Source organism: Haliotis asinina, chromosome 2 (assembly GCF_037392515.1).
Source record: "Haliotis asinina isolate JCU_RB_2024 chromosome 2, JCU_Hal_asi_v2, whole genome shotgun sequence".
Taxonomy (NCBI): Eukaryota; Metazoa; Mollusca; class Gastropoda; order Lepetellida; family Haliotidae; genus Haliotis; species Haliotis asinina.
The window spans coordinates 55,875,358-55,891,579 of NC_090281.1; the positions used below are offsets into that span (position 1 = coordinate 55,875,358).

General features: G+C 41.7%; 1 protein-coding gene across 1 annotated transcript in view; it reads right to left on the reverse strand.

Annotated features, from left to right (window-relative positions):
• The window catches only part of LOC137272713 (lymphocyte antigen 75-like), a 62,431-nt gene that overhangs the window by 27,049 nt on the left and 19,160 nt on the right, over nt 1-16,222 (reverse strand). Inside the window, exons 17-32 of the mRNA XM_067805097.1 lie at nt 15,427-15,555; nt 14,437-14,553; nt 13,791-13,847; nt 12,604-12,735; nt 11,970-12,163; nt 11,126-11,267; nt 9,050-9,384; nt 8,006-8,147; nt 7,680-7,858; nt 7,023-7,166; nt 5,568-5,706; nt 4,776-4,906; nt 3,593-3,752; nt 2,159-2,335; nt 1,006-1,160; nt 207-320 (exon numbers count right to left, since the gene is read on the reverse strand). Coding sequence (XP_067661198.1) covers nt 207-320; nt 1,006-1,160; nt 2,159-2,335; nt 3,593-3,752; nt 4,776-4,906; nt 5,568-5,706; nt 7,023-7,166; nt 7,680-7,858; nt 8,006-8,147; nt 9,050-9,384; nt 11,126-11,267; nt 11,970-12,163; nt 12,604-12,735; nt 13,791-13,847; nt 14,437-14,553; nt 15,427-15,555 — 2,447 coding nt within the window. The remainder of the gene's footprint in view (nt 1-206; nt 321-1,005; nt 1,161-2,158; nt 2,336-3,592; nt 3,753-4,775; nt 4,907-5,567; nt 5,707-7,022; nt 7,167-7,679; nt 7,859-8,005; nt 8,148-9,049; nt 9,385-11,125; nt 11,268-11,969; nt 12,164-12,603; nt 12,736-13,790; nt 13,848-14,436; nt 14,554-15,426; nt 15,556-16,222) is intronic.

Sequence of the window (16,222 nt, forward strand, 5' to 3'; positions counted from 1 at the left end):
CATTTTTAATATGCACTTCTTCTTATGTCAGCTGAGATAAAAATCCTTAAAAACTGGGCTTTTTACCTATATTCCAATTTAGATACACAAATTTCTTACATGCAATGACGTAAGGAGCTAATTCATAATGGTGTTAAGACAACAATTAACATGTAAAGCACTGCCTCGTTATTAGAACATCAACACCTTACTATACGGCCACCTACCTGTTCACATCCGCTGACTTGAGGTGCAACAGTCGGCATTGTTGTGGGCATCTTGGGCGACATACAGATGTACTTGTGACTGTTGCCACAGTTCTCATCCTGCCATCCCCCTGTCTGTCACACAAATTATCTGTCATAGTATCACACATATCCTGGTACATGTACAGTCTATCACCTAACATTCAGTATGGGGAAACAGTGTAACGAATTATTAGTAGAACCACAGTATTTTGCCTTCGGTTCGGTATACCGTAGTGCAATAAAAAAAATTTGATATTTTCTATTGTCCGTTTGGCACAAACACGGACCGATGAATTGCAGTTGTGGAGATGGCACAGTGCTGGTTAATAAATAAACATTTGTTTTTGAAAAGAACACATAAAACAGTATGTGCTTTGTTGCATTGAAGTAGCCATAAAATTTCTGATGGATTCAAATGAGGGACATTCTGATTTGAGATTCGACATCTCATCCAAATTTTCAGAGACGTTAAGCTTGTCAGCAAGGTCATGATGGACAGGTGTCACGTGTTTGATGTCCTGCTTCTAAACTGTCAACTGAAGGCATGCCCGAGATTACTGAGGTTTACTTTGCTGAATCTGTGTATGCTTAGCCATATGCAGCAGCCATTGTCTTGTTATGGGATTTATACCATAGACCAAGGTTGGAAGCATTGTCCTCAAAAGTGGTTAAACTCCTCAGCAAGCTGACAAGATAATCCTGTCACCTGTTGGATGACACCATGCCTTGCTACAAGCCCTTGATGAGTGTAGTGTGAAGGCCCGTGCTTAAACCTCACCTGGAACTTGACAACCACACAGTCTTCATAGCGTCCAGGCTGGTTGCTGGGCTCAGTGGCATCCCAGTTGGTATACATGACTGGACGCTGGTTTGACCACTCATAAAACTGGTTTTCCTGTAGGTCGTTAAAACCAATCCACACATCGTCCTTGGCTGCAGGTAAAAAATGGATGTAACATTGTGCACAAAAGAACATTTTCTTATATATATGTGTGTGGAAAATATCATTATTCGAAAACGTATAATGTGAGTTCTTGACAAGTCTCTACTACTTTCACGACCGCCAAGATGCCAGAATACAAACCTGTCCTGGCGGTCCAGGTTGAATTACCTCCTTGTTGTTCATACTATTGATCACTAGAAAAATAGCTTGGCTCAGACTTAATTATTACCCAAACACTTCAGTCTAAGTAAACTTAGCCTCAGTGCTTTTCATTACACTCCACTACTGAGTCTAACAAAACCTTATGGGAGGCCATGTCAAGTAACCTCTGAGATTGACGAATTACAAAATGGCGAAAGTGGACATTCGCCAATACCTTTTGAACTTTTTATCTCGAAAAGGTTCGTACCTGAACAATTCCAAATGCTATTAGTGTACGATCGCTTCTGGGTGAGGCAGATGAAGCACATTACAACCGTGACAACTGTGAGTGAACAGTTGCTGAAAATAGTGTTTTTGGCAATATTCAAGGATGTCCTCTTGCGGAAATATTACCTAATGGTAACCATGTTAACAGAAACCTGTAAGCGTATGTACTGCAGGTCAAATAACTGTGTTATATATGTAGATTTTTGTTTGTGGAGAGATTTGTGTCAGTGACCTGAACATTGTGTAAGTCCCTCAAATCCGTAAGTGGTAGCCAATGTCTGATTGGTTAATCTCTTTAACCATCTCACTATTGATTGGACGGTCATAGGTCACTCAAAAGTTACCTGACGCGACCTTCTACTAGGGTTTGTTAGACTCAGTGGTGGAGTTTAACGAACAACACTGAGACTAAGTTTACTTAGACTGGCAAACACTCTTGACCAGTGGTGACCCATCAAGACTGACTTTTTCCCCTCTAGTTACCAGTGTGCACATAGCCACTGGACATTGGACAGCTAATCCACATGTTCCCTGTCCTACCACTGGTCAGGCCACTGACCTTCAGTCAGGAGTGAATACAGGAAGTCCTGCTGGTCCTGGCTGTTGATGGAGGCCAGTTCACTGGTCTGGTGCTGGCATTCCACACGAGCATTCTGCCACGTCACATACTGATCATTCGCCTGATAGCAGTCGTCCTTGTAACTCTTCCACCCTTCTCGGCAAACCTTCTCAAACGCTTTAAAGGAAACATCCATGATTATACCACACAAATATTTTCCAAAATCATGATACCATGTACAACAGTCTGTCTCACAGTCCCTGATCCACATTATTTTCCCTCTACCTATTGTCTGTTGGCAGTGAAAACGCACCAATGAATTTCCCTTGAAGCTAAAAGTAATCGAATAAAGTGCAATTAAAATTGCGAATTCTCTTACTTTTAACTTGTCAACTGAACATATTCAAATTTCAGAACTTTATTCAACTTAGACAAAAGTTGTTCAACAAACTATCATTAATTCAAACCACTATCACTGGTTTGAATTATAAGGGGGTAAGGGCAGCACAAGTAGCTGGAACAGCAAAACAAATACATGTGTAGTACATGATGAGCAGTAACTTAGTCCAACTCTACCTGTTCTCTTTGTTTCATTTAATACGCATACCCCCTTGTAATACAAACAGAATGAAGTAAAGCCATACAAATGAATTCAACAGAATCAGACTTTAATTGTTACAAAGACTAAATCAATCAGTGTATGTGATGTTTGAGTAATCCTTGTAGGTTCTGTGATAAGCTGTTTCATATCAAACATAAGTTCAATGTTGCAAATTTTCTCACTAATTTTGTTGTATACCGAAATCACCAACAAGTCCCTAACAAGAAGGGTTTATTCACTTCTCGTGAGTGAGTGAGTGAGTGAGTGAGTGAAAGTCCCAGGGAAGAATAGGCCTTCAGCAACCCATGCTTGCCATAAAAGGCGACTATGCTCGTCGAAAGAGACGACTAACGGGATCGGGTGGGTGAAGTAACCACAGATAAAGATGAACATATAATAATACAGAAAAGTGAGAAGTCAGTGTGCATAGAAATGAGAATCACTATTTAGAACTGCATGACAGTGACACAAAAGCAATATTGAAAAGCAATATTCATAGAAGATAATGGCAATAATAATATAGAAATCAAAACAAATCAACAGGTATTCAAACCAGTTCTTGAAATAATACCCGTCAAACTGGCCTTCAGCAATCCATGCTTGTTGTAAGAAGCGACTAACAGGATCGGAGGGTCAGACTCGCTGACTTGGTTGACACATATCATCTAATCCAAACTGCCTAGATTGATGCTCATGTTATTGATCACTGGATTGCATGGTCCATATTCAGTTATTTCCAGACCAACACAATAAAGCTGGAATGTTGCCGAGTCTGACGTTAAACAACAAACAAACAAACAAACAATAAATATGTAACAACACAAGCATCTTACACAGCCCAGTACTGTGGACGTAGTTGGCCAGGGGGCCTCCACACTTCGTTTGCGGGTGGGGAAAGCAGGGCATAGAACAGTTGGCGGCTGGTCCATACTTCCCATAAGAGTTGCCACAGAAACACTCATACCCATTCTGTATTCCAGCATAGAAATAACCCTGAGGAACAAAATGACATCTTCAGTAAGATACTCTTATGACAGTCCTACAAGACCATATCTCTGTACTCATCATTATTTAAAAAAAGAAGGAAGAAAATACAAATTTTAGTGACAACACTCTCATGACATAATTTCAACCATGCCTTGAGTTGATATCTTGATACAAACATATGTCTTTATACCTACCATATTTTAGCATAAAATTTTGAGGAATAAAAATAACACATGCATAGCAAAGTGAACGCATGTAGTGATCATGGTTCAACACCACTATCAGCAATATTCCTGCAATACCATAGGGGAGACACAAGAAATGGGTTAATACATGTGGTAACTGAGTCAGGGTCTTTGGGGGTGAGGGTCTATCATCTTAACCTACAACTTAACCAACTGAACAGGCAAAGAGAAAAGTCTAATTTCATCAATAAGGAAAAGAAAAAAGATTCTCCAGCACTGGACATTGTTTGTTTGAGCTGTCAGGGATGGTATTATGGGTGGTTAAAATGTATGGTCCTGCTGATTGTTTTTATCATTTGGAGTCATTAATATTTGCTCATGATTTTCTGATTTATCTAGTGACTAGACTGACTGTAGAATGAAAGTGTACCTACCTTCAGGTAATAGTGCTGTACACGGGACAGGGTCCTACCTTGAGGTAACAGTGATGCATACAGGACAGAGGCCGTACCCCCAGTCTACCTACCTTGAGGTAATAGTCATGCATAGTGGATGGAGACCACGTGCCTGTCTGCCTACCTTGAGGTAACAGTGATGCATAATGGACGGAGACCACGCCCCTGTCTGCCTACCTTGAGGTAACAGTGATGCATACAGGTTGGAGGCCACACCCCAGTCTGCCTCCCTTGAGGTAACAGTGATGCATACAGGTTGGAGACCACGCGCCTGTCTGCCTAAATTGAGGTAACAGTGATGTACACGGGATGGAGACCACGCCCCTGTCTGCCTAACTTGATGTAACAGTGATGTATACAGGATGGAGACCACGCCCCGGTCTGCCTACCTTGAGGTAACAGTGATGTATACAGGATGGAGGCCACACCCCAGCAGCGGGGTCAGTCAAAGGTTCATAAGGCAGATCACGGTCTTCCTTGACATCTGTGAAACAACCAATGGCCACCCCGGACATGGGACCTAGAACAAAGGAATACAACACTACAGACTTGCTCTGCTTATGATACTCATGGAAACGTATATGTTAGCATGATCCTTTCATTAAGAACAGACTGTTTTGAAATATCTTGCAAATCCTCTCTTCAGGTATTTTGGGCTTTTTATACATGAACCAGTTCAGTTTTTCTTCACTTTAGCAAAAATGGGCTTCACACATTGTATTCATGTGGGGAAACAAACCCAGGTCTTCAGTGTGACAAGCAAACACTTAAACCACTATGCTAACCCACTACAATATTACAGGTATATACATGATCACACACACCCTGCATCTCACACATTTCACACACAAGCTACTGATTTACATCTACAGCCTTGTAGGTCACCCACTGAACTAACACAATGGTTCATAGAATCTGTTCTTCAAGAGCATGTACCCCACTTAAGCTTAAGGATATTATACTTCTTGTAAGCTTGATGACACAAGTCCAACAGGTTTATCCTACACATGTAACACTGTGCATATCTCCTTACAATTTTCAGTTCTCAGTGGGCACTGTCTAAATTCAGAACAAAACATTCCATACTCATTTATATATATATTTAATTTCTCTTTCAGTTTTACTATTAAGGAAAACAGAACAGTTTAATGTGAGCTATGAACTTGGACAAGTCTGTGTACCTGGGCACCCATACACCTCCCATCTGAGGGCAATCCTGTCCTGGTAGTCAGTAGGCCACAACCTCAGGAAGCGTACATTGATGGGGATCATCAGGTAGTGCTTCCTAACTGTCTTTGAGTCCCAGTTCCCATCAAAATGCTGACAATACAAAACAGTAGCAGAAATATCTTAGTGTAGCAAGAAATATCCAGGAATTCAAATGTAACAAATAGGTCCCCATTTTGTCCCTGAAATGGGGAAAGTCAACAGTTTGTTTGTCTCATTCCATTCAGTGTGAAAATATTCCTAAGCTGTTCTATCTGAATGCTTTTCAATTTATATATTCAGTGACAGAGCCCGAATATTGAACAGCTTCTCTCGGTTTGGTCCACATGCTGTCTGTATATCTACTAGGCAGACCCAGTTTAGAATTGGTCTTTAGCAACCCATGCATGTCGTGAAAGTTGACTGACAGGATCATGCTTGGCTGGTTGACACATTTCATTGATGGTCATGCTGTTGATACTCTGGTTACAGACCACAGTTATATACCTGGAATATTGCTGAGTGCAATGTTTAACAACAAACAGCTTGTACATGAGTCTGATTATCTGATATCTTAATCACAACAGGCACGAAGTCCAGATTCCGTAACTGTAAAATCTGTATTCATGAGCAAAACTGTGAAGAAAACATGCAGAACACCATTTGTAGCACAGCCCTCAATGGGAGCTCCCTACTTCCAGCTATCACAGGTGGTTTATTTGAGAAGGATACAAATGATTTGATTGTTTATCACTTCCTTGTTCTTAGAAATGAATATGTACGTACACGTGTAACAAAGATGTATATGGTTGGCTGAAGGGTGTACAGCGAAGATTGCTATCTGTGCTACATAGACAGGATGCTACCATGAAGATTTTTCCAAACGAAAGTGACCTGTGAAGGTCCGGGTTAGAAAAGGCCTTCAGCACCCATGCTTGCCATAAAAGGCAATGATGCGTGTTGTAAGAGGCGACTAACGGGATCGGGTGGTCAGACTCGCTGACTTGGTTGACACATGTCATTGGTTCCAAACTGCGCAGATCAATGCTCATGCTGTTGACGACTAGATTGACTGGTCCAGAATCGATTAATTACAGTCCAGCGCCTTATACCTGGAATATTGCTGACTGCGGCGAAAAACTAAACTCACTCACTCACTCACTTAATAAAAGTAATTTTTAATCTAGATCTTGTACACAACATGATTATCGAAACTTGATTATAAAGGTCTTTCATAAAATCTAGGCCCTGACTTTTGAATGTTTCGCCACTAATAAAACTGTTGAACAACACCAGTCATGTCGTGTGATATTGCACCTTGGTACAATTATTGAGACTTAGATCAAATTATAAATTATTAAAACTATTATTCAGTTTTTATTGCAGATTTAGATAAATCCATTGTGAATGAAAGTCCTGTTTTACTGTACCTTCACTGTTGTTCCCTCGTAATAAGGGAACCATGTTTTGCCATCAGTAGATGACGATAGAGTGTACTCTCTCACAAACTGGTTTTTATCATCTCGGCCCTGAGTAGCCACTGCTGTCACCTCCACCACACGACCCAGGTCAACCTGGCAAGCATCACACATCAGGGCATCCAATGTTAAAATCATGTTTCCTCCCAAACTACTAGCAAATCCAACTTAATACAATTTAACTTCCAATAATTTTGACGCAGTAACAAAAAACTTATTTTAAAGCACTTGGTATGATGTGGACACGGATGAACCCGCCATCTTCTGCTCTTCAGGCATACACTTAACCACTATATCATTTATAAATTCCATTTTGCATTTCGAACATTGACAAATAACACCAACTTCCAGCAAACACTAACAAACCTTTCAGAAACATTTATGAGTATGAAATCCTTCTGTTCTTGAATAATAAATTAAGTCATGAAAGGATACAGTTCAATTCACCAAATGTTTCAATATGCAGCATGTGAATTATAGCAGACATAGTGTTGACAGACCTAGAAACATAACATGTGATTAAAACCAAGCAATTGCAGCATCAACTTGGCTACCAATGTCCACACATTGTATAAACCTCCAGCATTGTTCATGGAAGCTCAGACTCGCCTGAATGTACTGGTTGCTGTCGTAATACTCAGCCTCCCAGGCCCCGATGTAGTCACCCTGAGCTGGCTGGTTCAGACGGGACCGTTGAGGGCCGTGTTCTGAGTTGAGGGAGGATGAAGCTGTGAGCTGGCTGTCATCAATCTTCTGTGGCCCGTCAATCAGTGGAATCTCACGACATGCTGAAACAGGGGGTCTTCAGTTACTGACCAGATTCTAGCCTCCCTCAGTAAAATCTGACTGTGAACTGTACAATAATTCATAAATCTAGAATAAATATTAAAATCAATTTTTCTGTGTAACATCTGAACATCTCAGTGAGGACTTACTGATTGGGCACACGAAGAAGTCAACTCTGAGCGCGACTGCTGTATGGTAACTGGTGGCTGTGATGCGAACATATTGGGCTTGGAAGTGAGACTTCATGAAGTTGGTGACAGACACATTGTTGATGGTGTTTCCAGTAAAGATCTGAAACAAAGCAAGTGCCTATAACAGTGCATGACTACACAAGGCAACACAGGATTTAAGACCTAGGATGGTTTTGTTAGAGCAGGCTGAATGAATGTTCAGTAACAACTTGTGATTCACATTGCTCTAAGTATTTGGAAGAGGTGTGCAGCTAACTAAATGTGGTTCAGACAATCCAGTGATTGATAGTATGAGTACAAGGCTATGATGACATGCCGAGTCACTAAGCCTCCACGAACTCCCTCCACAGATCAGCACAGATTTTCCGAGACTGAAAGGACCTTTGAGGTACCTCCAGCATATCTGATAGGGACTTCAGTGCACCCAAAGTGGCACTTATTGGGGACCTAGAACGGAGCTTTAAGGGTGGACCTTCAAGAGACATACTAATATTCCAACAATGAATCATGACAGTGTGATCATGATATCCTCCACTTCTGGACTCACACTTAGGTAAACCTCTACTAACCACTGGTGGTTTGTTATATATATGCAACCACTGACATTTATAGAGTGTGCAAGTAATTTAATACTGAAAACCCGTCTGACATGCAAAAGAAACTTAGAGCTCCTACTGTGAGTATTATGTTGAAACTAAATCCAAGAAAGCCCTAAAAGCTTTTTTAACGGCAAGGATGTTTTCGTGCCCATAAATGCGGGTAGTGACTTTAGTTTCTGGAAGGTGAGGCTTACCTCCCTTACCCACTCCCCTTTGTTGACTTCTAATTGGGTAGCAAATTCTTGATGGAAACAAAGGGCAGATAATCTGCATTCATGAAAACCATGAAAATGCCTCACAGGGTTAGTACAGGTTTACCCTGGGAACATAGATTTTTATGAGCATGTGTGACTGACTTCAATAAATACGAATTGCCTGTCTAACAATAATATTTCAGTCTTACATAATCAGTTCCATATGGCTGCTGGTAGGTGAAGTATTGGGTGCTTCCATCCCTAAGTTTGTACATCACTTTGTACTTGGTGACCCATTCCGGGGCATCTGGATTGCCTTCTGTGGTAACTCCTCGTATGACCTTCACTGCTCCAAGGTCAACCTCCAGCCAGTTTGCTGCATCAGATGATTTGGGCTTCCAGCAGGACGGGATGTATTGTGGTCCATTAGCATGGAGACGACTATCGTGTGGAGTGTGCTGAGGGTCCAAGATACTGGAGGCATTGAAACCACCATCTTGGACAAACAGAGGACCACTCACTCCATAGTCTGCGTAACAGTCCTCTGAAAGTAGTTGAAACTATATGAAAATTCTACAACCGACAGAGTGATAAAACATCAATATCACTTTAAACTCCAATTAATTACTTTAGAACCAGCAAAATAACAGCACTGGAAGAGGCAAAGTTGTCCGTGCAGATTTGGTGCGAATGTCTATTTCAAGGACATTCACTGGTACCAAAAGAAGGATTAAACAGAATTATTGATTGTAAAATATACCTTTTCGATTAATCAGAATTTTTTGGGTTTGGTATAACACACCTTAAGGAAGTAAACTAACCATTAAATTTGACACACATTCACAAACACACAGTGTATGCTATGTGCACAGTAATAATAAAATCTTAACCATTTTCTATCGTTTCATTGCATGACAGTATTAGTTACAACAAACATTCATTTGAGAAAACACGGGGAAAACCACTTAAAATTGGTGACCACATTAAAAATGTACATATACTTCAATTATAATCAATAATCATTGACCACAAGTCCTCTGATAATGAATAGTGGAGTTGGTTTCGGATTCCCAGCTGGGGATACAGTTTGGCCTGGAATCCTTGGATGGCCACAAGCATGGGGTGCTGGGGATACAGTCTGGCCTGGAATCCTTGGACGGCCACAAGCATGGGGTGCTGGGGATACAGTCTGGCCTGGAATCCTTGGACGGCCACAAGTACAAGCATGGGGTGCTGGGGATACAGTCTGGCCTGGAATCCTTGGTCGGCCACAAGCATGGGGTGCTGGGGATACAGTCTGGCCTGGAATCCTTGGATGGCCACAAGCATGCGGTGCTGGGGATAGAGTCTGGCCTGGAATCCTTGGATGGCCACAAGCATGGGGTGCTGGGGATAGAGTCTGGCCTGGAATCCTTGGTCGGCCACAAGCATGCGGTGCTGGGGATAGAGTCTGGCCTGGAATCCTTGGATGGCCACAAGCATGCAGTGCTGGGGATAGAGTCTGGCCTGGAATCCTTGGACGGCCACAAGCATGGGGTGCTGGGGATAGAGTCTGGCCTGGAATCCTTGGACGGCCACAAGTACAAGCATGGGGTGCTGGGGATACAGTCTGGCCTGGAATCCTTGGACGGCCACAAGCATGGGGTGCTGGGGATACAGTCTGGCCTGGAATCCTTGGATGGCCACAAGCATGGGGTGCTGGGGATACAGTCTGGCCTGGAATCCTTGGACGGCCACAAGCATGGGGTGCTGGGGATACAGTCTGGCCTGGAATCCTTGGACGGCCACAAGCATGGGGTGCTGGGGATACAGTCTGGCCTGGAATCCTTGGACGGCCACAAGCATGGGGTGCTGGGGATACAGTCTGGCCTGGAATCCTTGGACGGCCACAAGCATGGGATGCTGGGGATAGAGTCTGACCTGGAATCCTTGGACAGCCACAAGCATGCAGTGCTGGGGATAGAGTCTGACCTGGAATCCTTGGTCGGCCACAAGCATGGGGTGCTGGGGATAGAGTCTGTCCTGGAATCCTTATACGGCCACAAGCATGGGGTGCTGGGGATACAGTCTGGCCCGGAATCCTTACACAGTCACAAGCATGGGGTGCTGGGGATACAGTTTGGCCCGGAATCACTCTATGAACATGCATGATGCATGGCACCCTCAGATCTATTCTATCATGGAATGATCACTAGCACTAGACCTAGTCTGTCCTGGAATCCTTACATGGGCATCAGGAGAGTCAGCTGGTCTCAAACATAATCAGTCTATAATGGTGTGAATACCTTCAATACAGCCAAGGATTTCCCACTTGAGAGAAATCCCCTTGTTCCATGCTGTGGGTATCAGCTTGATGGACTTGGCTTCTATGGGAAAGTTGAGGAATATCTCTACCGTTGTGTCACTGTCCATGCAGCCTGTAAACACCTGCAGTGTAAACACATGGATAGTCTCACACAGACATGTGGATAGTCTCACACAAACATGTGGATAGTCTTACACAGGCATCTGGATAGTCTCAGACAGACATGTGGATGTGGATAGTCTCACACAGACATGTGAATAGTCTCACAGGCAAATGTGGATTATTTTACAGACATATGGATAGTCTCATACAAACATATGGATAGTTTCACACAGACAAGTGGATAGTCTCACACAAACATGTGGATAGTCTCACACAGACATCAGACATATGGATAGTTTCACAGACATACGGATAGTCTCACACAGACATATGGATAGTCTCACACAGGCATCAGACATATGAATAGTCTCACACAGATTTTTGGATAGTCTCACATTTTACACAGACATGTGGATAGTCTTACACCGACATGTGGATAGTCTCACAGAAACACACTGATTGTTTGTTTCACACAAACTAATGGAAAATTCCTGAAAGTAAGTAACTTTAAGTAGATATCTTGAAGTAGGTAGTGTCAAGGCAGTACCTTGAAGGAAGTACCCTAAACCAAGTACCTTATCCATTATTAATAACCTTCAAACAAGTATGTTATCAACCATTAATTACTTTCAAGCACGTGCCTTATCAATCCATAAGTACCTTCAAGCAAGTATGTTATCGATTTTTCAGTGCCTTCAAGCCAAACATTTTCAAGTAAGTACCTTATCGACACCTGGCGGATCCTGATAAGTGTACCATGGGCTGAAGTAGTCATACTGGTACATTAACTTGAACTTAGTGACCCATTCTCCAGTTTCGCTGCTTCCCGCTATCTGGATCCCACGGGTGATGATGATGTTGTAGAAGGTGGCAGAGATCCACTGACCTTGAGCTGTCATAGCTGAAGACCATCCACCTGGAATGAGGACAGGGTAGATAACATTCTAACAGCATTCTAAAACTGATAGAGGCAAACAACTTTCTACATTATAATGGACATAGATCAGAGAAATCACTTTAGTTTTGATCAAGAAGATTAGAATTGATAGGATGTTACTTAACATCTTGTTTCTTTGTTGTATATCACCATCCATTGCTGTATACCACCACCTACTGCAGTATTCCAGCTGCTTGATATTGACCAGCTTAAGTCTGTGATTGATGCTGTGAGCAATGCCCCATGTCATCGGGATACAATGGCAAGTCATCAACCAAGCGTACCATAGTACCCTATCTACTAAACTTGCAAACGATCTATGAGAACTGGGTTCAGAATTATTGCCGTCAAATGTTCTTGTTGAGGAGTATACGAGGGTGAATTCTGAAAGCTGCCTGTCTACAGACTACTCCTAGTACCTTTGTTTCCGGGGGTGAGTCTTGACGCATCGGGTCCATGACCAGGGTCGCGAGCTGACGTAACCTGTAGCGCCCCCTGTCCTGGCGGGAGACTGTAGTTCCCTGATATCATAGGCTCAGCCTTGCATAGATCTGGAAACAGAGATGGAACCTCCTTGCTTTCACAGGTAAAAGATTATGGGTGAACCCACTAGAATGCTGTAACTCACGTTGTATTTAGTTAGCAGATACTGTCATCATATTCAAATATTTTCTGCATAACACTGAGGACAAATGTCAAAACAAATAATAAACACATAGTAAATATTCACATTGTTTCGAAATTTGCAACAATGAATGTAACATTCTATAATATACTCTTAAAAAAAAGTAGGGGAACTTCATTTTTATATTTACAATTAAAAATATTTAGGAGATTTATCGTAAGTCAATCAGTGTTGATATGATATTATTGAATGTTTTGAAAGTGCATCACAACCATAGCTATTTGGAATGCACTTGCTTTTGAAAGATGATTGATTTTTAGCATGTAATTTGCATGTAGACCATTTTCATTGTAAAACAAATGACTTAAAACAAACCCTAACAAATGTGTGATGCAAGATGAGTGTCAAAATTAATGTTCTAAGTGATTTCTCAACTTCTTGAAAAACACCAAAATCAAATATGTGCAAGTGTATGGGGCTACTGCGTTGTGCATGTGCATATCATGCACTGTGTTTTAGGGGTGCTAATAAAGGGAAATGGTGGTGCGTTTATAACATGTCTGTCCTTTAAACGTTTGTTAACGTTAACACTTCCTTTCAAAATTGAGAGTTCAAGTTCCCCTACTTTTTTTGAAGAGTATACTATTGCAAAACATAGTATTTTAAACAATGACTCATATTGAAGAATTCTCATCCATTTGAAACCATTTTGGGGAAGCAACATAAATATTAAAAACACATCTCTACAAGGGGGTTGGATGACCACATGGCCCTGAGACAAGGTGAGCTATATGATATGGAAACCCCACCACAGCAACAGGAATGAAGTAGGATCACTATTTCAAACTGCCACACAAAAAGCTTTAAAAATAAGTGCTTCTGAAAATATAGTTTCTTTAAATGCAATGCTGACAGCAATAAAGCAGTAGTCTGGCTGACATTGGAAGAATGGTACATGTTGGAAGAGATCAAGAACGTCACCTTTTCCCACTGGTGTTGTCTGAGTTATTGATGGAGCTATGGTTGTCTCTGGCGATGCTGCAACAGAAGATACATCTGATCAGGGAACGTGTACTCAAGTAAAGCAGACATGTTCGGGATTGAAAGATTAGTCTGGAAGAGAGAAATTGTAGGACTTGTATCCCTTGTGTGTCATAAACAGGACACAAAGACCAATATTTATTAATTTTCTCCCAAACAAGTATATACAACATCAGTTTCAGTATCAGCAATGTACAACGGGCAAAATGGCAGTGAAAATGATGACTAAATCACTGAAAACCTGTGATGAATAAGCATACCCTACTCTAAGTCAGCGAGTGATTTTAGTTTTACACTGCACTCAGTAATATTCAAGCTATATGGCTGCAGTTTGTATATAATCAAGTCTGGGCCAGACAATCCAGTGATCAACAGCATGAGCAGTTGAGAACCAATGACTTGAGTCAACCATGTCAGTGAGTCTAACCATCCAATCCCATTAGTCACCTTTTATGACAAGAATGGATTACTGAAGGTCAGTTTCAAACCAGATCTTTACTGGTCCCCAATCCTAAAGGATGAAAGCAAATATTTAAAGAGTCTACATTAATTACATAATAAAGAAAGGTCAATGTAATTGCCTCACCTGATTTTTCACAAATGTAGTTGTTGAGAGCTGAGCATTTCTTGTCATTCCATTTGTAGCTCCAGTTCGGGACCATCTGAGAGCAGTCCTCCTCACCCCCCAATGAGTTGGGTTCACCTGTAGATGATTCAGGAGATCATCAATCAACAACAGCAATAACAACATAGGTTACATTTGGCATTGTGTATATTTACTGTGCATATTCATTATGTATCTTCATTGTGTTTATTCACTGTGTATTCATTGTGTATTTGTTGCGCATTTGTTATGTATTCGTTACGTATTTCTTGTGTATTCATTGTGTATTTGTTGCGCATTCATTGTATATTTGTTGTGCATTCATTGTTTATTCACTGTGTATTCATTGTGTATATGTTGTGTATTCATTGTGTATATATTGTGTATTCATTGCATATTCATTGTGTATTTGTTGTGTATTCATTGTGTATTTGTTGTGTATTCATTGTGTATTCATTGCGTATTTGTTGTGTATATACTGTGTATTCATTTTGTATTCAGCAGCAAAAACAACATATACAACAAACAAGTAAGGGAACACCCTAAATTTTTTACATCGATACGTAAACTTAGACAAGGGAAAGTCATTTACACTCAAAGATAAATGCAACTTTTTGTGTGCTTAAATGGTCAGCGAATCAACTGATTCAGTGTGTGTTGAGTTTGAGTGAAGTAAAACATTGTCAAAAACAGTGAACAACAAGGGTGCTGAGACACACCATCACCATGTGTGTTTGACTTAAATGCCCAAACACAACAGCCCAGTGCATAAAGAACACAAAGCAGTTACCTTAATTCATTAAATCAATCATTTACAGAATTTATGAAAGTATAGTCTTTTAAATTATTTTGAACAAACTATAATTTTTTCCAAATCTACCTGTCAAGGGTAGTTAGTTTGGAATCCTAAATAAAAGCCAGAGATTTCTGCCTCAACAAGCAGCATGTCATCCCAGTACACCTCGGTCCTACCTGGATGCCAGTTGACATATCGGAATGGTGCCTTGTTGCTCCACTCCCATCCTCCTTCCTGGTTCTTGTCATTGGCACCAATCCAGAACCACTCTTGGACAGCAGCATACTCACCAGCAGACAAGACAGCTGCAAAAACATGCAGTAAAATGACAACCTGATTTACACTAGAATTCCCATGGAAATCTAAACTGAGGTTTGACAACCTGATCTACTCCGGAATTCTCACAGGGAGCCTGCACTGAGGTTGGACAACCTGATCTACTCCGGAATTCCCATAGGGAGCCTGCACTGAGGTCAGACAACCTGATCTACTCCAGAATTCCCACAGGGAGCCTGCACTGAGGTCGGACAACCTGATCTACTCCGGAATTCCCATAGGGAGCCTGCACTGAGGGCGGACAGCCTGATCTACTCCGGAATTCCCACAGGGAGCCTGCACTGAGGTCGGACAACCTGATCTACTTCGGAATTCCCATAGGGAGCCTGCACTGAGGTCGGACAACCTGATCTACTCCAGAATTCCCATGGGGAGCCTGCACTGAGGTGGGACAGCCTGATCTACTCCAGAATTCCCATAGGGAGCCTGCATTGAGGTGGGACAACCTGATCTACTCCGGAATGCCCACAGGGAGTCTGCACTGAGGTCGGACAACCTGATCTACTCCAGAATTCCCACAGGCAGCCTGCACTGAGGTCGGACAACCTGATCTACTCCAGAATTCCCACAGGGAGCCTGCACTGAGGTCAGACAACCTGATCTACTCCAGAATTCCCATAGGGAGCCTGCACTGAG